This window comes from Typha angustifolia, chromosome 4, assembly GCF_048772165.1.
Source record: "Typha angustifolia cultivar Huaian chromosome 4, ASM4877216v1, whole genome shotgun sequence".
NCBI lineage: Eukaryota > Viridiplantae > Streptophyta > Magnoliopsida > Poales > Typhaceae > Typha > Typha angustifolia.
The window spans coordinates 9,076,320-9,100,156 of NC_133242.1; the positions used below are offsets into that span (position 1 = coordinate 9,076,320).

Below are 23,837 nucleotides of genomic sequence, written 5' to 3' on the forward strand. Positions count from 1 at the left end.
ACAATTCGACCACATAGGTTGAGTCAGTCAGTCGAGTCGAGTTGAGTTAGTTAGATTTGCTTACTGGTTTAAATTTCAAATAAAGAGAATATAAGCCCAATGAGACAAATTGAATCCAACCCACTATGAATCTACTCCTATAAATAGGAGAGTTCATGAGTTAATTATCATTATGAATGATTATTGAGTTTAACCAATTTCAATATTGAACTTTATCTTTTATCGTAACCATTAGATCATCTTTATCTTCGTAAGAATACATCTTAACTATAGAACTCTTTCAAACTTCCAAATCCTAACTATCATCTTCCTCTACAAGCCTCCCTGCCTTACGGCTGTCCGCCACCCTCCGACGACTATCATCACGTCAGATAACTATCAATTTGTTCAGTTCTAACGTTCCTCCATTATTTTGATTAAATCTTTTCACCTCAACCTCGTATTCATGTGAGACTAAAACCAAAAAATCCTTAACTCACTAGGCTACCATCCATAAAAATATCATAAATTTCTTATGAATAGATCGGTCCAAATCTGGTTCGTAATAGTGGTATCAAAGTCAATGTTTCTTGAACGATGGTGAACATGCGATCCAAAGCTAACCCAAGAGAGATCGTTGCCATGGTAGACTAAGAACTCATCTTCATCCCAATGGAAGTTTTGACGCCACTACCACCACCAGCCATCGTCGATGACGAGCGACCGGCGTGGATGAAGGCATTTTTTAAAGAATTTTCTAAGGAGGCCACTAGATTTGCTGTGAAGAGCACCGAGAGGATCGAAAAGGCAAAGCCTTGGCAGCAACCCTCATGACCCAGCATAACCTCCCTATGCCGCCAACGTTGTTGGCCACTATGGAACCTCCACCATCTCAGCCATTAATCTTAATCCATGAGAGAGGTGGAATGAAGCCCCAAACCGCAACCACAACTCTTTCCCTGGCCACAGTCGAGTCCCAACCACCTTTGCGAACCCCTCATGCACCATTGGCGTCGCCAACCATGTTGAAACCCGTCCTCCACGATGAGACAAACTCAACCCATGAGGGAAGAGAAGAGCCAGTCCAAACCAAAGCCAAAGCACCACCTCTAGCCTTATTGGAGTCCCTGCCACCTCTATAGACCCTCCCAGCTGTCGACGTGATCCTGGCAACAGCCTCCAGTGACGGTCCCACCACCATCTTCCCTAGCTACAGTGGAAAACAAAGGCCGATGTCATAACCCAAAATAGGAATCATGACCGGTCATGCATCTCAATATGCTTGAGATGCACGAAGCCTTATTACTACTCTCTAATATACGATGGCAAAATAAATTAAAAAAAAAATAGAACCCATGAGCCAACAATTATAGCTCAGTGAGTGGAATCCACTCGAAAACCAAATAAATTTTAAATTATATTAATGCTGAATAAATTAAACTAAAAGCAACAATATCCATCACAATATGCAATAGGCATGCTCTCTAAATAATAACAATAGAGAGATGTCATAACTTGTAACCTTGCACGTTTTTCAACATATTAACATCTTTTTGATATTTATACTGTCATATGTCTCAATGGGTCTAAACTCCGTGGATCCACATCAACTAGAAGTCACATCGAGATGACGCTCGGGACTTTTCTTCATGGCTGATCCGGTTAGATTCATCAGAGGGTATCACCCTGTGATCAACACACTCTGTCTTTTCCTCTAACCGTTGAGAGAAGTTAGAGTCACCTAGGAAATTTTCTCATTCTTCCTAGGACTGTTCCCTAACCTCGCCAGAGTCACCGTAGTGATCTAATTTAGGGCTTTCCCCTGGACTTCCAGATAGACTTGAGTCACCACAGAAAATCGCAAACGATTTATACCGGGACTGTTCTCTAAGTCGTATCAATACTAATCTCATTTTTTTTTCACAAATTTCAATATTTGCACGGAGTATGGTGATGCACTGAATATAATAATTAAATGCACACAGAAAATAAAACAATTAAATTTTCGCACGTACTGATGAAATAAATAGATTTGCACACAGAAATTACAACAATTTAATTTTTACACATAATGGTGAAATAATTAAATTGTACACAGAAAATTTATATGGTCTGACAAAGATAAGAAATACAATAAAATAAACATGTGAGTGAACCCACTCACCTGAGTCTAGGCAAGACAACAGAAACCTCAAATCTCTAGCTCACGTACTAGAATTCACCACCTTAAATAATAAATAATATTCAAATTTTTAATTTGAATAATAACAGTATTTATTAAAAATTCAAAACGAAAAGAACTAAAAAAAAATGGGTTTAAAAATTACCCATTGGATTGGGCTGGGCTACTGCTGGCCCAGCCCATTCCAAAAAGAAATTTAATTAATCGGGTTGGGCCGAGGCCCATCCCAAAACTAAGTGGACTGGGCTACGGGCTAACCCGTAACCCACCAACTTAAGTGGTTCGGTTCGGGTTTGTGGATCCGAAATCCAAACCCGAACCGAACCCGACTTAAAAGGGAAAATGGGGTTGGCTCGGGTTACACCCGAGCCCAGCCAACCCTTTTCTTCCCCCTCGCGACCGACGCGAGAAGATGACTGAGGGAGCGGGTGACCGCCGGCGACCCCTTCACGACCACCTTCAACCTCTCCTCTCCCTCGCACCCTTCCTCTGTCATCCTCACGAGGTGGAGGAGGACCCACCACCGACGACCGACGCCGGGGCCGACGTCGACTGGAGCCACGAGGGCTCTTCCAGAAGACATCCATGACACGAGGGTAACGACTTGGCGATCTCGAGCATGAGCAGCAGCAGCCCGAAGCTGCCGGCCGGCGAGAGTTGCCGGCGAAGCCGAAATCCCCAATTTAGGTATTTTCACTAAACCCTATTTTTCTTTAATTAACTTTGAGGGGTGAGAGAAGGCTTACGAAGGAGTCACGTGGTGGTCTCCTGTCACGACCCAAAATAGGAATCATGACCGGCCATGCATCTCAATATGCTTGAGATGCACGAAGCCTTAATAATACTCTCTACGTATACGATGACAAGATAAATAAATAAAATGAGAATGTGCTTTATTAAAATTTTATTACTAATTGCAATTAAAATAAAAACAATGTTAATGTTTTTGAGTCTCTAAACTAAAAAAAAATAAAAAAAAACTTCTAATCTAAAGCACAAAATCTAAAAGAGCGGAAAGGTAAATAGGTGAATCCTAAGTGGAGGTGGAATCCGGGTACATCTTGCTCAGTAGCCCCGCTGACTATTACCTGAAATAAATAAACAAATACAAAAAAAAGATAGAACTCATGAGCCAATAACTATAGCTCAGTGAGTGGAATCCACTCGAAAACCAAATAAATTTTAATCATATCAATGCTGAATAAATTAAACTAAAAGCAACAATATTCATCACAATATGCAATAGGCATGCTCTCTAAATAATAACAATGATAACAATAGAGAGATGTCACAACTTGTAACCTTGCACGTTTTCAACATATTAACATCTTTTTGATATTTATACTGTCATATGTCTCAATGGGTCTAAACTCCGTGGATCCACATCAACTAGAAGTCACATCGAGATGACGCTCGGGACTTTTCTTCATGGCTGATCCGGTTAGATTCATCAGAGGGTATCACCCTGTGATCAACACACTCTGTCTTTTCCTCTAACCGTTGAGAGAAGTTAGAGTCACCTAGGAAATTTTCTCATTCTTCCTAGGACTGTTCCCTAACCCCGCCAAAGTCACCTAAGAAAGTCACCGCAGTGATCTAATTTAAGACTTTCCCGTGGACTTCCAAATAGACTTGAGTCACCACAGAAAATCGCAAACGATTTATACCGGGACTGTTCTCTAAGTCGTATCAATACTAGTCTCATTTTTCTTTTCATAAATTTCAATATATGCATGAAGTATGGTGATACACTGAATATAATAATTAAATGCACACAAAAAATAAAACAATTAAATTTTCGCACGTACGGATAAAATAAATATATTTGCACACAGAAATTGTAATAATTTAATTTTTACATATAAGGGTGAAATAAATAATTTGCACACAGAAAATTTACATGGTCTGACAAAAATACGAAATACAATAAAATAAACATGTGAGTGAACCTACTCACCTGAGTCTAGGCAAGACAACCGAAATCTCAAATCTCTAGCTCACGTACTAAAAATTACCACCTTAAATAATAAATAACAATAACATTTTTAATTAAAACAATTATTAAAAATCTTTCTACAATTTAACCCAAGAATAATTAATTTGGGCTAAAATAAGCCCAAATCAGTTGGGCTGGGCTGCAGTTGGCCCGCAGCCCACCCAACTAATACTTAAATGGATTGGGCCAAGGCCCAATCTAATTAGCTAATGGAACCGGGTTGGGTTCCTTGGATTCGGATCCAACCCGACCCGAATCCAAATACTAAAAGGGAGAAGATCAGACCCCGAGTCTGTCTTCTCCAAGCCGAAGAAAGAGAGAGAAAAACAGAGGAAAAGAGAGAGAAAAAGAAAAAGAAGAGAAGGAAGACGCCGGCGGTCGCCGCGGAGAAGGTTCGCCGGTCGCACCCTCAGCTCTCCAACACCCATACGGTGCCGCCGTCCTCGCGAGGTGGAGGAGAACCCACGAACGGTGGTCGATCCCATGACCGACGGCGACCGGAGCCACGAGGGCTCCAACGGTGACTGCCCACGACACGAGGCCAACGGCAAGGTGCTTCCAGAGGTAGCGGCTGCGACTCAAAGCCACCGTCCTGCCAAATTTGCCGATGAAGCCGAAGAAACCCCAAATTAGGTACTTTCGATCTACCCTATTAAACTTTAATTAAATTTTATGGGTGGGAGAGGGCTTACAAACGAGTCACGTGGTGGTCTCCGCTGGCTCCGACGACGCTCCGGCAGACCGATTCCACGGCGACCACTCCGACGGTGAGGAAGAAGAAAGCGAAAGAGGGGAGGAAGAAGAGAGAGAAGAGGGCTAAGATGGTTAAGCAGAGATTAGGGTTTTAATTTATAAATTAGAAGAGAAATCTAGACCTAATCCGATCCGGATTAGGCGTGATTTCTCTCTCTCTACGCCTCGTTGCCTACTGGAGAGGGAGAGGGGAGGGGCTGCATGTGCACCCTCCTCTCTCAACCCCCAATTTTTTTTTTTCGATTCTGACATCTCCTCTGGCTCCGACAACGCTCCGGCAGGCCGATTCCACGGTGTGACTCCAGCGGTAAAGGAAGAAGAAAGCGAAAGAAAGGAGGAAGAAAAGAGAGAGGAGAGGGCTGAGATTGTTAAGCAGAGAGAGAGAAAAAATTAAGGTTTTAATTTATAAATTAGAAGAGAAATCTAGACCTAATCCAATCCGGATTAGGCGTGATTTCTCTCTGCGCCTCGTTGCGTGCTGGAGAGGGAGAGGGGAGGGTTTGCACGTGCAGAGCACGTGCACCCTCCTCTCTCAACCCCAATTTTTTATTTTTATTTTTGTTTTTTTATTTTTGATTCTGACAGCTGAAATCCTAGTTTTTCATCAACAGCGATCTAGGCAGAAACTTCCTTCGACCTGCCACACCCGATCCATAGTCACCATTCACACCAGCATTGGCTGAAACGCCATCGTTAACAACCCTCTTGACTGTAGAAAACTCGCAATTCCTAACCTCGAGTCCAGCCCTTCGGCGGTCACTTATGGCCACATCTAGCCTCCCCAGCTCGACTGCCACCTAGTGGTAGCCATCGCAATCGCTGACGGTCACGTTCATAGTGATATTGCTCGAGACAAGCCATATCAAGGTGGCTTCCGACAGCCTCTTCGCTGCCTCAAATCTAGTGCAATAGGGGTATGGCCACCAACCGCAACCACTAGGGGCCGGTGGGCCCACTAGTTACTCTTTATGGCCTCCACTATAGTAGATCAAGTCGCTCCACCACCAGACTTTGGCTACCACAGGCCAATAACCTTGCCCAACTACCACCAACACCCATGCAGCTTGTGGCAGCGCTCTAGGGTGAAAAATATTTTTAGCCCTGGGATTCAAATTTGGTCTATTGGGTGGGAGAGATAAAGTGCACGTATCTTGAGGCATGATAAATTTTTGCGAACCGGCTCGATCACCTCATATGAACTAGTTGGGAACCTATGAGCATGACTTAGGGCCCGAGAATGAGCTCGAGTCAGCTAACTGAGCCAAATCTACATGGGCCCATAGGCCCGCGTCAGCTAACTGAGCCAAATCTACATGAAAACCGATCATGACGCGAGCTAGGCCGGTGGGTGAATTATTTCTAATCACATTGAAGACAAGGTGTCGGAAGCGTGCTGGATTGATACAATCCGACCACATAGGTTGAGTCAGTTAAATCGAGTTAGTTAATTTGCTTATTATTTTAAATTTTAAATAAAGCAGATGTAAACCCAATATGCAAATTGGATCCAACCTGCTATGATTTTAATCTTATAAATAGAAAAGGTCATAGGTTAATTATCATTGTGAAATGAGTTTTGAATTTAGCTATTTTCATTATTTGTCTCTATCTTTTATCGAAGCCATTAGATCGTTTTTATCTTTATAGGAGTAGATCTTAACCGTAGAACTCTCTTAAGCTTTTAAACCCTATCCACCATCTTTCTCCACGAGTCACCCAACCTTACAGTCGTCCATCACCACACTTGGCTGTTTGCCACCTTCCGACGACTACCGCAACATTGGATAATTAGCAATCTGTCCGATTCAGATCTTCATCCACTATTTCGATTATACTTTTTGCCCCGACCTCGGAATCACATGAAACTTAAGCCAAAAGATCTCCAACTCGTGAAGCTACCACCTAGAAAAATTTAATAATTTTCTTATGTCCAAATTATTTCAGATCTAGTTCGTAACAGGAAGGATGGTGGTCTTCCGAGTGAGCAAAAGACACTTCTTCGTGCTCCTCGTAATGTCCTACACTGGCAGATTTGGAAGCATAAGAACGATGCTCTGTTTAACAACATAGAGTATCTTTCCCGAAAGGTTTAAGACCTTTGGGTAAAGTCATAAAATCTAACTAATCAAAATTTCAATTGTATATCTTTGCTCATACATCCTCTACTGCTAGGCCTCTCATCCGTTGGGAGCCACCTCCACTTGAGTGGGTCGAGCAGACAGGTCATTCATTTGGCCAGCAGACCTAGTAGGAGTGGGTTTTGTAGCTCAGCAAGCTAAATTGCAGGACATCAGTGTAGAAAATTTCACTCAACTCTCACAGCATAAGCTGGGTTCCTACATGGACTTGTTACAGTTATGAAGAATTATCTTCTTACCAAGATTTGAATCCAAATGGTTTCTTTGTTGTTGATCAATATTCTTAATGAAGTTCACACACCTTTATAGTCTATTGACTCCACTGTTAATTATATATGTTCTCTTATCAAATAATACCAAAATCGTAAGATCTGTAAAGTTTTTTAGGAAGCCATAAATCTACTGATTAGCTACAGGTAGGATTTTGGGATATAGTTATACTTGAGCAGGGGTTGTCTCCACTCCACTTCTGCAACTTTTGCTCTCCGACCTCAACTAAGCTTCTTGTGACCGTGGTAATTAAGCAATAAAATTTCCTCTATATTAATTGAAAAAAGGGACAATTACACTTAGCTTTCTATGTTATTACGTTTTTTCACATACACTTCCTAAATTTTTTTATTTTCCACATAGAACCCTTAAACTGAAAAAAGAAATCCACGTAGACTCCTCAATTAAGGAAAAAAAGTAACTACATGGACTCACTGAATTAATATTCTTTTTAGGTCAGAAGACCTATGTGGTAAAAAAAAGTTCAGAGTGTATACAAAAAATGATGATAATTTGAGGGGGCTAAGTGTAACTAACCCAAAAAAACATTCACTTTTGAGAACAACTACAATGCACGGACTTTAAATTTGAGAAAACCAAGTGGAGGAAATCAAGGATATTTGTCCAAATAGAGCATCTCCTGCCACTTGTTGGATGGCATTGCATGTGTCAACTGCCACGATGCATGCTGACTGACATGGCCCTGTGTGCTAATATAATAAACTTACCATTGAGTAAGAAAGCGAGAAGATACCGGATAGAGAGAGAAAATATCAAGATCATCTGTACTAGACTGTTGTCATCGGTGCTCTATCAACTGCTGTTATCCATAATTCAAATTACTATAATAGTTCATTGGGTTATGTCAAAATTGTCTTCAAAGAAAAAAGGACATACCAGGTTTAAGTCAATTAGGTTGAAATGGATTGTCCCAACCCAAGCCAACCTTATTAACTTAGAGTCTTAGACTTCATTCAAGTTTACATTAATTGTGCCAGAACATGACATATAGCAAATTAGAGAACAGCCTTCAGTTTTGGAGCATACTAAAGTAAAAGAAAATCTCTCAGTCCTGCTAATTTCACATAAAATGGTCAACGTGGCCAGACATAGTAAATGGAAATTATTCAACCTTTTAAACTTAATAAGAACCTGATATTATCACCAAAGGTTCTATTAGATATTATTGTCTATAGAATACCACTAGAAATTGAGAAGGCAAGCTGAAGACCTGGCATAAACCTGCCAGATGTTTGTGCTAATAGTGCTGAAGGAGAAAAGTTCAGGAAAGAGAGGAGCCTGACTACACACCTATACAGCCAAATGGTAGGTCACCTTAGTCACATGCCAAATAGAAACTTTTGATTCCCCCACATGAAGAGAAAGAGAGAGAGAGAGAGAGAGAGAGAGAGAGAGAGAGAGAGAGAGAGAGAGGTCTACAAGGAGAAAAGGTAGCATTTAATTAAAAGAAAAGTTAACATATCTCCAGCATGTATAGGCAAAGAGCTCAAAGAATGCACAATGAAATTGAAAATTGTAACACAAGCTGGAGGGTAACAATAGATTATTATATTATATCAATCATTGTTGGACCATATAGGAACCATCTGCTGATAATACTTTCACTGAAAGAACACATACTAATATATTATACATGTAAAAGGAAAAGCTAAAAGTCCCTAAGCATAATACATCATTGTCAAATCTGCAAGAGCAAATTTCAGCATTATTATATAAAGTTCTCATAGTTTGACACAAGAAGCAGATCAATGGGTTGGCAGATTCATTTCCAATTCTTCACAGAAGTTTTCTCAGTTAATCACCTTTTATAGCTTTACCAACCGAAGCACTGAAAAAGAAAATATAAAGAGAACAACAAAGAGAATAAAACTCAGAAGTGTTATGCATGTAAGACAAGTCTCTATGGGAAATGCTAACCTGCAACAATTCCTCACAGACACAATATATTGGGAGATATTGCCCAATATACAAATAAAAGCACAGAAAAAATGAAAGTATACAGAGACAAGCAAAGAGAATAAAAGTCAAAAGTGTTATGAATGTAGGACAAGTCTCTAAGGCAAGTGCTAACCTGCAACAATTCCTCACGCACAGAGTATATTGGGAGATACTGCCTTTGTTGTGCAAGAGAATTTAACTTTGCAAACTCACTGATTGCTTCACCTTTGACTTTCATATGTTGTGCAAATTTTGCTTCCTCTTTAAAATCAACTTCACCCTCTTCACCTACTACTGCAGTATCTGCATCAACCTGATAATTTTGAAGTGTAAAAAAGAACATCAGTTCAAATGTAAATTTTAGCAAATATTATTGCTTCATAAAAGTTTCAGCAATTATGATGCTACAAGTACCTGTTCTGCTGTCTTCTCGACGCCCAAAATATCACCAAGTTTTGATCCCGCAAGCTCCCAAAAGCGTTGACGTGACTTATTCATGCTTTGCTTTTCATGAATTTCCCTAACCAAAGTAGAACTTTTACGTGATATTATAGCCATATCTGAGGTGGGATCTTTTAGTGGCATTACAGGTTCCTCTTGCTTCGTATATACAACCCTTCCATCTAGGAAAGGAGGCTTTGTGTCTGCAAGACAATAACATTAGAAATAAATATATCATGCCTAGAAGGTTCATTCTGTGTCAAACTATGATTAATCCATGACCGAAACAAATCCTAGATAACCAGGGATGAAATTTAAGAGTTGCACAAGTCTCTCTAAATCAGATGCCAAACAATGCCGGATTTCCAGTTTTCTTTAATTCAAGATACCCAGAAAAAAGGCTCTTTCCATAATAATATAGGTACCGTCTGTCCCATGGAAATAAAAAATGGGCATAGTCATCTAAGCTGCTGCTGATTTTATTTACCAATAAATCCTCATATGGAAGTGATGGAGACTAGATTGCGATATGTGAAGATACTAACTAATGCAACCATATTAACTTAATTTGCTAATGCATATAATTCGGATATATAGAGGGCATTCTGATATGATCCAAGTTTGATCTGAATCTACGTCAAAAATTAGTCTGAGGCCCTAAATTGTAGGAATTTATAGTTTACACCAAAGTTCCCAGTTTCAGCTGATCCCGAGTGGGATCGGCCGAAACAAATTGAGATGACGATCCTTTCGGCTAGGGTTTCAGCCATTTGAGCCGATCCTAACCGAAATGGGTGGGAATGTCCCCCCCTACCTACTCTTTCTCTTTCTCCCTCTCTCTCTCTCTCTCTCTCTCTCTCTCTCTCTCTCTCACCGGTCTCTTTCTCATCTGCGACTTAGTAAATCTCCAGTGACCTCGACCTCCCGCGACGTTCTCCGACGAAGATCCGACGACCTCAACCTCCGACGACCTCGAGTGAGTTTTTTTCAATTTCTAATTCATTTCTTTCTCTCTTTTTTTAATTGTGCACATGTTGCTGCTTACCAGCAGGCAGGTGCTGCTGTGGTGAAGCAGCAGCTGGTGCTGCTGCTACGCACCTATAGCATGTCAGAACTAGAAAAAAAAATTAGGGGTTGAGAGAGGAGGGTGTACGTGACCGGATCAACTATGAAGAAAAGTTTCGAGCGTCATCTCGATGTGACTTTTAGTTGATGTGGATCCACAGGGTTTAGACCCATTGAGACATATGACAGTATAAATATTGAAAAGATGTTAATATGTTGAAACCGTGCAAGGTTACAAGTTGTGACTCTCTCTATTGTTATTATTTAAAGAGCATGCCTATTGCATATTGTTATGGATATTGTTGCTTTTAGTTAAATTTTATTCAGCATTAATATGATTTAAAATTTATTTGGTTTTCGAGTGGATTTCATTCACTGAGCTATAGTTGTTGGCTCATGAATTCTTTTTTTTTATATTTATTTATCTATCTCAGGTAATAGTCAGCGGGCTGACTGAGTGAGATGTACCCAGACTCCACCTCCACTTAGGATTCACCTATTTACTTTTTCACTCTTTTGGATTTTATGCTTTAGATTAGAAGTTTTATGTATTTCGTTTAGAGACTATAAAACATTAACATTGTTTTATGTTTATCGCAATTAGTTTTAAATTTAATAAAGCAGATCTTCATTTTATTTATTTATTTTGCCATCGTACACGTAAAAAGTACTAATAAGGCTTCGTGTATCTTAAGCATATTGAGATGCATGGCCGGTCATGATTCCTATTTCGGGTCATGACAATTAACGTGTCGTGTTAATACATAAAGGTGTCAAAAAAAACGAGCGGCTCGAGCTCGGCTCGATTTGGCTTGGGCCAAGCCAAGCCTGAGTTGGAGCCAACACGATCGGCTCATTTAAATAAAATATTATTAATATTGTATATATATAAATATATTTATAGCCATTAGATCTTTAATCCAATGGCTACTATTATCCTATCCCTATCTAATCCTACCCCTAAATCTAATAAAAAACTCCTAACAGACCCAACACCCGATCTCCTCCTTATTTCCTTTTCCTCCTCCTCCTCCCCATCAACCGGCTCATTTGGCCTTTTCCAGTGGCCTCCTCCTCCATCGACCACGGTGTCGACCTCCTCTGCCGCCTCCTCATCTTCCTCCTCCGCCGTCTCCTCGTCCTCCTCCTCTTTCACCTCCTCATCCGGCCTCCTTGTCCTCCATCGATGAGCCACTGCCCCGCCGTCTCCTCCTTTTTCACCTCCATATCTAGCCTCATTGTCCTCCATCAACAAGTCGCCGCCCCGTCGTCTCCTCCTCCTTCACCACCTCATCTAGCCTCATTGTCCTCCATCCACAAGCCACCGCCGCTGCCTTCTCCTCTCCATCGGCCCCCTCCTCCTCCGGCCTCCTTATCCTCCTCTAGTCCCAGCAAGCCACCGCCTCCTCCTCATCCTCATCCTCCTCCTTCGGCAAGCTGCCGTGCTACCGTGTCCTCCGCCTCCTTCTCTAACTAAGCTCGGGCTCGGCTTGGGCTGGGTCTGGCTCGGCTCGAGTTGAGCTAAGCCGAGCCTAAACATTTTTAGAGGGCTTAAATTTAATTTTCAGTCGAGCCTGAGCTAGAGCCGACTCACTCAAGCTCGGCTCATTTACACCCCTATTAATACAACCTGTTTAATAAATGAGTTAGACGAGCTGTGTTAACATATTGTGTTAACATGGTCTATTTATTAAACAAGTTAGACGGGTAATGTCGTGTTATCTGTTTAATAATTAGACCGTGTTCGTGTCTATCAAATGCAACCCTTTTATTAGTCAGGTCGTATTCGTGTAGGAGTGAAGTTGACCAGACCCGAATCTGATCCAACCCGAATCCACTTAACCCAACCCGATTGCCATCCCTATTGTCAAGTCATAAAATACTGAAAATAGAAATCAATAACTTTGCATCCCACAAGGCCACAACCTACTCATTATCTCTCAGAAGGAAAGAGAAAAATAAATAACTATAAACAAATAAAAATGTCCCAGCGTTTTGTCATCAAAATTATTGTTCTTCTTTCAGCACACTGAGCAACTATGCATATTCTGCTGATGGAAGTTGTGACATGCTATGGAATAAAAAGTTTGTAGCTCATATGATAGCCATATTAAGGATTAAAGAGGAAAAAGAATACCAGCATACCATGAACAAGAAGAATTACTTTCCGCTCATCCTCATCTTCAAATTCTGTCTGGACCTCAGTTCCTCTTACAGTTCCAGAACTTAACAACTGCTGGTCTTCCCATTGCGCATTATCAGTAGTCAACTGTGATAACTTCTTGCTCTGTGCAAGGGTCATTAGAGTACCATCTTTGCGAGTCTGCAATCAACATAGATACATCAGAAATGTCTTTCGTAACTCCAAAGATCCAAAGGATTAGACATATCATCAACTTTACTATGTAAGACGGACATAAGAACCAAATTTACATCCAAACCTCCACCGACCACAAATGCACATTGAAATTTAGAGAATATATTCTTATGATGATGTCTTTAAATGTTATCCATATCTCAGTGTTGTTATGTAATCTGATGTCATCTAGCTATATCCATTAAGAATCGATACTAAAATAAGCAATTTGCAGTGAATGGCAATTTTTCTTGATGAAGATGATAAAGATTCTCAGGTCATTATATTTGAAAGTTAAGTCACAGGACATTAACGTGCTACTAAAGTATTTTGGTATCACAGATTTACTGTCCAATCCAGCAATGTCCCACCATTACTTTTTTGGGAATTACTTGCATCAGTATGCCACTTCTTTCTCACATTAACAATAGAATATAGATGTGTTTTCCAAGCAAGAAATTAATACTGTTGATGTGAGGAAGTATTTGACACTTTACATTACAGATTTTCTGTTCAAATACTGGGTTGTACTGATTGAGTCATTAAACATTGACAAGGCAAACACCGGCCGGTCGATTGAGAACAGGATGTGTTGACCACTCGTACATTCGGGGTGGTGTGTAAAGGGAGATCCACCTGCCCGGTGCTGAAAGGTCGGAAGGAGAAGTGTGATAAGCTTTGAATGGAAGCCCCGGTAAGCGGCGGCAGTAACTCTAACTGTCCTAAGGTAGCGAAATTCCTTGTCACATAAGTAGTCCAGTAACTGGATCTCGCTCTTTAAAAGGAATATAAAGGCTTCTTTCCTTCCTTCTGCAGTTAATTACATTTATGGACCAATAGGAAGAGCCAGTTGAAGCGTCCGAGCAAGTCGACCAGTTTCTTCTGGTGAATTACTGATCAAAGAGCAGGTAAAGGTAGTTGATTCAGCAGATGTAGAGTCAGTTCGTTCTCGTCCCCACAGGAGAAGAACCAAAGCGAGCAGGACCGACCGGTAGTAGATCCAGGACCAGTTAGATATGGGTGAACCAACATTGGGCAACAACAGGACACACTGGTAGGGAGGCCCTCTCCTTTCAGAATGCTAGAAATGCAGCTCAAAACAGGTCGGCAAGAGATGCACAAAGGAAAGCATATCAACCAGTACAGAGGTCAATGATTTACAGGCAGAGATAAACTCCCAAACCCTCAAAAGGCTCAAACAACCAGTAAATAACTGGCACTATTCCACCAACAAGCACTTTGTGAACCATAATAGATGCCACGCATGTGCAGCCATCCCACATAAAACCAACCAGCATGACTGCACATAGCTTGATGCATCCTAAATTTTTTCATCAACTGTCATACAAAACATAAGAATTAAAGCCTCACATAGTTACAAATATTTATCTTCCATATGCCTTATTAATAACTTTTTATTTATTTTGTGTATATTGGTTTTATGAATTCAAAGTGTGACCTACAGCATGACTACCTGCAATAGTTACTAATCTAGAAATGAGCTGTTAGTGGGATGACACTGATCATGTCACAAAAGGTTTCTAAGACTGCAATATTTTGCATGTTGACAGGATGTGCAATATACACTAACCAATTTTAAGGTATGTAAGACCTACAGCATGACCACCTGCAATAGTTACTGACTTAAAAACAAGTTTGGGTTACCACACTAAAGACTGCAATGTTTTGCATGTTAACATGACGTGCATGTATATGCTCTCCTAAACAATTTTAACATATATTTTGACCCTTTTGCAAGAACATCTTGAAATCAAGTACATGCATGTGTGTGTCTATGCGAGTTTGTGTATAAATACAAACCAATTGCCACATTAAAGACTCAATTTAGCACAGTTATCATGTATGAAGCAACCTAGGTTGCTCCAAGAAATAGTGGAACATCAAGAATATCTAGCCAGCAAGCAAGCCACATTGAGATAGATAATCAGGTAGAGAGATGCAGAAAGGAGGAAAAGAAGAATAATTACCAGCTTCTTTGTTAATTCTGCCTCTTTCTTTTGATAAGATGGCACATCACCAAAATATGAGTTATCACCATCAAACATTGTGGTCTCCTCTTCCCTATCATACCTACACAATAATCATAAGGTGACATGAAAATCTTTTTCCCCAGCATTGATGAGAGCATTATACCATAAAGCAGAAAGTAGAACTTGGGACATCATAGATCATCAAAACTTCTAATTTCTGAATCAGATTTTCATTACCAAAACAGATACAGAAACTATGGTATATAGAAATTGAGGTAACTCCACATTATGGAACATTTCATTGTCACAAGTGACCCATTGTTTTCAATAAAACAATCAACTTCTCTTTGAGAAGATTCAGAATAAACCAATAGAATAGAGCATAGAATTCTGATATTTATACAACGCCACAAGAGACATCCGGACAAAACATCATAAATGCATCAGAAACAGCTTGATTCAGTGAAAGATATATCAGACATATTTTGTTTTAAAGTAAAATAAAATATTAAAAACTAGAAAATGAGATACCATGCACGGTCAGCATTATAGTCCATCTCCTGCAGCATTTCCTCTGTTAGCTCGTAAGTTTTATCCGTAATTAAAGAGCTCCTTTCATCTTCAATATCCTATGAAAGGCAGTAGTTATTAAACTAAAAATACCTTTTAGAAGGAGAAAGTCTTCCTGCTTATTAGGTTTAAAAGTGAAGCGTAATGCCACAATACCTTAGAACTTGTTGAAGCTGAAAAGGTTAGCTGATGGTATCTTCCACCTAAGCGTGAATGTGGAGCTCCTTTTGAAGAGCCAGTGGCACGTATTGGAGCAGGAGAAGGAGAAACATTGTCCCAAGGGGAAGCTGTAGTCAATTATGTATTATTTTTCAAACTCTCAATCCGAAGTTTAAAATGTTGATCATCTTCAAGAAAAAAAAAATCATAAAATAAATTGTTAGCTTTTGGCAAACAGACCACCTTCTTACCTATAGAATGAGGTGTATGACCACCCAACCATGGAGAAACCAAGCGTGCATGAGGCGATGCCGCCGCCACCATAGGGGATGGTGAAGGATGATGCCTACGTGATGCACCGCTGTCCTGAGAATCTCGACGAGGGGTATCTTCCCGTTCCCATTGACCGTCATCCCAATCAGATCTAGCTGAAGATTAAGATATAAGAATATTTTCATCAGACTAAGAAAATGGAAAGCTAGTTTACAATCATGGTGTAACAGTAAATATTCAATCCAATAATCATGACTAGTCATTAATCATTCACCAATAGAAATTTGGACATTACTGATCAATACGCTTCCTTATTAATGATTATTACATCTGAGGACTTAGAAACAATATAGAGAAATTTACTGCAACCTAGACAGTAATAACCTTAGATACTAACATTAAACAACTCTATAATAAATAAATAAATAAATAAATAAAAGAACATTCTAACGAATAGACTACGACCTACTCAAACCCCATAACTACCCAATAAAGGAGAAATCCAAGCATCTTGAAGTCAACTCCTCTATCGATCATTAAAAAAAAAACTTATATAATTTTAAGTATCATTTAGATATTACCAACACCCAATTAAAACTTTAGACAACAAAGGTGGTGAACATGCACTCTCTAAGAACTAGCTAATTGGTACCCAGAAAAGACCTACACCAAGGCGACCTCCAACTAGACATCAATAAATTACCATCAATTCACCCTTCCAACTTTAAACACCCTAGACAGGCAGCTAATCAAGCTCCGATAACTCAATGCATGCACTTAGTCACTTGTCATAAAAGTTTATCCGTAAGAATAAACTTTTTTTTTGGGAAAAAGAACAAAAAATAAAATAAAACCAAACAAACATTATGATAAGCGAAAGCAATGCTAAAACAAATATGGTGCACCATGAAATATCAGACAAGTGACAATAATGCCGGCAATCAGGCCACCACATAATTTTTCCACTCCTACCAATTCGTCTTACAAATAAAATAATTTTAAATAACTCAATAATTGATACACTCACTATGCTTCTAATTAGACAACTAAATGCACAAAGACCTAATAAAAGTCAAATACATAAACTGACCAATGCAATAATGATTCTACTGTCAAAATCAAGAATTTGGTTGCTAATCAAGTCATCGAGCCCTAACCACTAATCATACTAATGAGGGATAATTTAAAAACACTTAGTATAGAATAAACTCCAAAATAGAATAAGTTACACACCTTACCAAGGGAACCTATAAAAATAACATCTACGAAAATTGGCACAAGAAATCATCATTAATTCACCCTTTTTTCTTTACTTTTATTTTCCAATCCAATTGCATATCTGACTCCCTTAGTGCTAAAAATAATTAGCAAAAGTAATTACCCGATTTAAATGACTCAAACTTTATGTCCAATCAATTTATGAATTTTTAAGTAAAACCTAGATATCACTAATGTTCAAACACATCCAACTATACGCAGTCTCTATGTTTTCCCACACCTCACTCCTATCAATAGTATTTAAAAAGCTTGCCAAATTTAGTAAACCTGGGCCCCAATACCATGTTATAACACCCACCTCTAAATACACATGTCCCTCATATGAGTAGAACCCACGTAGTTTCCATATGACATGTTGGTCAATGTTTGTACATAATATACAGTATAAAACCTAATATTTTCACAAATAAAACAAGTTGCACGGAATCTAAATTACTAAAGGTCACAACAAGCCCTAAAATACATATCAATACACCTCATCAAGGCATATGCACACGCAAGAGCTACAATCCATATAACTTATTTTGTAATACTAAAATAAATAAAGAAAATGTAATTAAATCTTAACCAGTTCCTCCACAAACTTGGGGTCATCTACTAATTTGAATAATATTTTCAGTAAAAGATAGTGAGCATAAAGCACAGCAAGTATACATCTCTACAACCTAAAAATAGGATAAAGATAGATGTCACATGATACAAATGTATACCAACATGATCATAGTAATGCATCCATGCAACATATTCATATTAATAGTTCACATATATTAATATAAAAACATATGATATGCATCATTTAAACTATCAAATCATTTATATCAAGCTCACACTAAGCCATGCCCATAATTATCATAACATGCTAAAAGAGCTATCCACCACATAATAAACATAGAATCACACGTCATCTCAAACATCGAGGAGGGATAAACATCTAGCGATAATGCAGCCCATACATGCCTAGCAACGCTACATATGATCAATTGTCTTTGCCCACCAAACAAATAACCCCAATTGTAAGCTCATGTCATTGCACATAGCAAAATCATCGCATATAACGCAATCATCGCCCATAGTAAAAACAAGAGTATATTGCTCATAAACACCCTGACCCTACGATATCGAGTACCGCTAGGTCTACAAACCCTACCTCTCAATCATAATTTTATATCACCTAGTGTCTAGTCTCCGTACTCGGCAGTGTTACGTCTAATCAAACCGGCGCACGCAGTGCCTAATAATACCCTCCTGACCTCATGACCTCAAGCATTGACCAATATAAATATAGGTAATAAATATACACTCTGCCCCCTAACCCTGGGCTAAACGAGTAAAAAGGCACTACTTAGACGAAACTTAACTACATGATGATACGTGCAAGTTGTCATGCCCCGATCCGGGAACATGATGGCCGTGAATCTCTAGGATAAAATCCGAAGAAAACACAAAAGCTCAAATAGTAATTAAATCCTAAAATAGATTGACACAACGAAAACGGTACTCAGTCTTCAGAGTCCTCACTAAGCGGCTTCTTAAATTTATGCAAAATAATAAGTCCTCATGAGCTAGACGCCCAGCAAATAACTCACTCTACTAATAATATGTCCAATGACAAAGATCAGCATGTGATACATATAGTAGCAGGAAAAAAAATATAATAATAATATATAAGTCGTCTTAAAAAATAAATAATTTTGTTGTCTCTATATTGAATTTCAAAATCCATATATACTAAATTAGAATCATAAATTATTCATATTAACTCATTTTAAATAAATCAATATAAAACAAATCAATCTCTGCTAAAAGTGTATTTTCATAGAAATCAAATCATAAATCATTCATATTAACACAATCCGAATAAATCAATATAAAAGCAGTCGATCTCTGCCAAAAGTGTACTATCATGGAAACCCGTCAAAACTGATAAAATGCAATATTATCTCATTAATGGGTACTCTGACCCATGGCCACATCGCACTACCTAGTCACCATCAGGATGGCGTCCAGGGACTTTTCTAGATAGTCGATCCGTCTAGGGTCACAATAGATACTATACAGTGCCTTACTGACTTTTCCACTAGCCGTTGAGAAAAATTAGAGTCACCAGGACAAAATCTAGGAATCTTTTCCCTAATCCCGCCAGAGTCACTTGGTAGAACGTCACAACATTACATTCCAAGAATCTTTTCCCTGGACTTATCTTCTTGAAAACAAATTGGGTTTCAGATCTCACTTTTATCAATATTCAACTATACTAATTCATTCTGAATCTCAAGTATCAAATTTCTCAATCACCAAAAATCTCAATTTTTCAAATACAATATATACACAAATAATCCATAAATTCAAATACTACTATTTCCTCTATAATATATATAATATAATATAGAGAAAATAAATTGGGTTTGGTCCACTCCCGGCCCTCAAGGGTTGTCCAGACGACTGACCACCTCCTCTATTTTGCTCCTGGTACCTCCTCGGCTTTTTCTATGGATGCTGTTGTTCTCGTTCTTGGCGAAGCTCCCCAATGTTTCTTGTCACGACCCAAAATAGGAATCATGACCGGCCATGTATCTCAATATGCTTGAGATGCACGAAGCCTTAATAATACTCTTTACGTATACGATGACAAGATAGATAAATAAAATGAGAATGTGCTTTATTAAAATTTTATTACTAAATGCAATTAAAATAAAAACAATGTTAATGTTTTTGAGTCTCTAAAATAAAATAAAATAAAATAAAATCTTCTAATCTAAAGCACAAAATCTAAAAGAGCGGAAAGGTAAATAGGTGAATCCTAAGTGGAGGTGGAATCCGAGTACATCACGCTCAGTCGCCCCGCTGACTATTACCTGAAATAAATAAACAAATACAAAAAAAATAATAGAACTCGTGAGCCAACAACTATAGCTCAGTGAGTGGAATCCACTCGAACCAAATAAATTTTAAAACATATTAATGCTGAATAAATTAAGCTAAAAGCAACAATATCAATCATAATATGCAATAGGCATGCTCTCTACAAAATAACAATGATAACAATAGAGAAATGTCACAACTTGTAACCTTGTACGTTTTCAACATATCAACATCCTTTTGATATTTATACTGTCATATGTCTCAATGGGTCTAAACCCTGTGGATCCACATCAACTAGAAGTCACCTCGAGATGACGCTCGGGACTTTTCTTCATAGCTGATCCGGTTAGGGTCATCAGAGGGTATCACCCTATGATCAACACACTCTGTCTTTTCTTCTAACCGTTGAGAGAAGTTAGAGTCACCTAGGAAATTTCTCATTTTTCCTAGAACTGTTCCCTAACCCCGCCAGAGTCACCTAAGAAAGTCACCGCAGTGATCTAATTTAGGACTTTCCCCTGGACTTCCAGATAGACTTGAGTCACCACGGAAAATCGCAAACGATTTATACCGGGACTGTTCTCTAAGTCATATCAATACTAGTCTCATTTTTCTTTTCACAAATTTCAATATTAGCACGAAGTATGGTGATGCACTGAATATAATAATTAAATGCACACAGAAAATAAAACAATTAAATTTTCGCACGTACGGATGAAATAAATAGACTTGCACACAGAAATTGCAACAATTTAATTTTTACACATGAGGGTGAACTAAATAATATGCACACAGAAAATTTACATAGTCTGACAAAAATACGAAATAAAATAAAATAAACACGTGAGTGAACCCACTCACCTGAGTCTAGGCAAGACAACCGAAACCTCTAATCTCTAGCTCACGTACTAAAATTCACCACCTTAAATAATAAATAATATTCAAATTTTTAATTTGAATAATAACAATATTTTTAAATTTTAAAAACCAAAAATAACTAAAATGGGTTTAAAATTACCCATTGGATTGGGCTGGGCTGCTGGCCCGGCCCAATCCAAAAGAAATCAACTAAATCGGATTGGGCCGAGGCCCAACCGAATTAATTGAATTGAGCTCGGGCTAACCCGCAGCCCAGCCAACCCTTTTCTTCCCCCCCCCCCCCCCTCGCAACCGACGCGAGAAGATGGCTGAGGGAGAGGGTGACCGCCGGCGACCTCTCGCCAACGACCCCTTCACGACCACCTTCAACCTCTCCTCTCCCTCTCACCCTTCCTCTGTCGTCCTCACGAGGTGGAGGAGGACTCAGCACCGATGGCCAATGCGAAATCCAACGCCGATCAGAGCCACGAGGGCCTCGTAGAAGACATCTCTGACACCAGGCTCGAAGCACGAAGCCTCCGGTGACGATGCGGTTGCGACTCGAAGCCGCCGGCCGGCCAGATTTGCCGACGAGGCCGAATTCCGCAAATTAGGTATTTCGGATTTACCTATTTAATTTTAAATTAAACTAGAGAGATGAGAGAGGGCTCACCGGGGAGGAGGGTAGTGGTTCCAATTTCCTCCGGCGACGCTCCGGCTGGCCGATTCCACGGCGACGACTCCGACGGTGAGGAAGAAGCGAAAGAAGGGAGGAAGGAGAGAGAGAAGAGGGCTGGGGGGTTCAAGAGAGAGAGGATTAGGGCTAATTTATAGATTAGAAGAGGATTAAATCTAATCCGATTCGGATTTGATGAAATCTCCCCTCCCCTTATCAGCCTCGACGCGTGCTGGAGAGGGAGAGGGGAGGGGCTGCACGTGCAGAGCACGTGCACCCTCCTCTCTCAACCCCTAAATTATTATTATTTTTTCTTTTTTAATTTCTGGTTTTGACATTTCTCTTGGCGAGGAGTGCCTTAGACATCATTTCTAGAAGCGTCTGACACTGAAATAATGATATCCTATCTCTGATGGCTGGCCGCAACTTACCCTCGAAGAAGCTAACTTTCTCTTCCTCGCTCGCTGCTATATGTGGAACAAATCGCAACAGCTTGGTGAACCTCGCCTCAAAGTCCACCATAGACATGCCTCCCTGTCTCAGCTCAAAGAACTCATCATGCTTCTTCTTCTTTAAGGCCCGAGGGTAGTACTTTTCGAAGAAAATCTTCTTAAAGTTTCCCCAGGTCAACTCTTTCTCTCATCCAATATACTGGCGCTCAATCATCTACCACCAATGCTCTGCCCGATCTTCAAACATATAGGTCGTCAAAGCAACCTTTTGATCCTCTGAACAATCCAATACTCGCAATATCTTCTCGATTCGCAGCAGCCATGCCTCTGCTTCAATCGGATCAGTGGTCCATCTAAAGGTAGGTAGAGATGCCTTCAAAAAAAATTTAAACACTGTACCCCTATCTAGACCTTGACTCTGATGTAACCGGAGTCTGCGATGGCTGTCCTCCAACGGCCTAAAGAAGGGTCTGAAGCACTGACACCACTGTATGAGTAGCAGAAACTGGGGCAAGGGTAAGAGTCTGGATAGGAGTAGGAGCTTGGGTAGGAGCAGTTTCTGATTCCGAACCAGGAATAGCAGTAGGTGCAAGAGCTGGCGCTTGAGCAGGAGCCGGCTCTTGCTCCCTACTCCTGTCAGGAAATAAACTCTGGGCCGCAGCTCCTTGTCGACGACGACGCGTATACATATTGTCCCTTCAAGATTTATAATGAGATAAGAATAATTTTACTGAATATAATAAAAATTTCATAACGAACCTGAGCTGATGCCACCGGACCTCCACACAACTCTAAGGGTGATTTAAGATAACATAATTTTTAGGCTCTGATACCAACATTGCCACGACCCAAAATAGGAATCATGACCGGCCATGCATCTCAATATGCTTGAGATGCACGAAGCCTTAATAATACTCTCTACGTGTACGATAACAAAATAAATAAATAGAATGAGAATGTGCTTTATTAAAATTTTATTACTAATTGCAATAAAAATAAAAACAATGTTAATGTTTTTGAGTCTCTAAACTAAATAAATAAAACTTATAATCTAAGCACAAAATCTAAAAGAGCGGAAAGGTAAATAGGTGAATCCTAAGTGGATGTGGAATCTGGGTACATCTCGCTCAGTCGCCCCGCTGACTATTACCTGAAATAAATAAACAAATACAAAAATAATAGAACCCATGAGCCAACAACTATAGCTCAGTGAGTGGAATCCACTCGAAAACCAAATAAATTTTAAATCATATTAATGCTGAATAAATTAAATAAAAGCAACAATATCTATCACAATATACAATAGGTATGCTCTCTAAATAATAACAATAATAACAATACAGAGATGTCACAACTTGTAACCTTGCACGTTTTCAACATATTAACATCTTTTTGATATTTATACTGTCATATGTCTCAATGGGTCTAAACCATGTGGATCCACATCAACTAGAAGTCACCTCGAGATGACGCTCGGGACTTTTCTTCATAGCTGATCCGGTTAGGGTCATCAGAGGGTATCACCCCGTGATTAACACACTCTATCTTTTCCTCTAACACGTGAGTGAACCCACTCACC

General features: G+C 39.4%; 1 protein-coding gene across 1 annotated transcript in view; it reads right to left on the reverse strand.

Annotated features, from left to right (window-relative positions):
* The window catches only part of LOC140758683 (pre-mRNA-splicing factor ATP-dependent RNA helicase DEAH7-like), a 39,895-nt gene that overhangs the window by 7,009 nt on the left and 9,049 nt on the right, over nt 1-23,837 (reverse strand). Inside the window, exons 3-9 of the mRNA XM_073094927.1 lie at nt 16,111-16,287; nt 15,857-15,987; nt 15,662-15,759; nt 15,128-15,230; nt 12,929-13,106; nt 9,692-9,921; nt 9,411-9,590 (exon numbers count right to left, since the gene is read on the reverse strand). Of these exons, the coding sequence (XP_072951028.1) occupies nt 9,411-9,590; nt 9,692-9,921; nt 12,929-13,106; nt 15,128-15,230; nt 15,662-15,759; nt 15,857-15,987; nt 16,111-16,287 (1,097 nt within the window). The remainder of the gene's footprint in view (nt 1-9,410; nt 9,591-9,691; nt 9,922-12,928; nt 13,107-15,127; nt 15,231-15,661; nt 15,760-15,856; nt 15,988-16,110; nt 16,288-23,837) is intronic.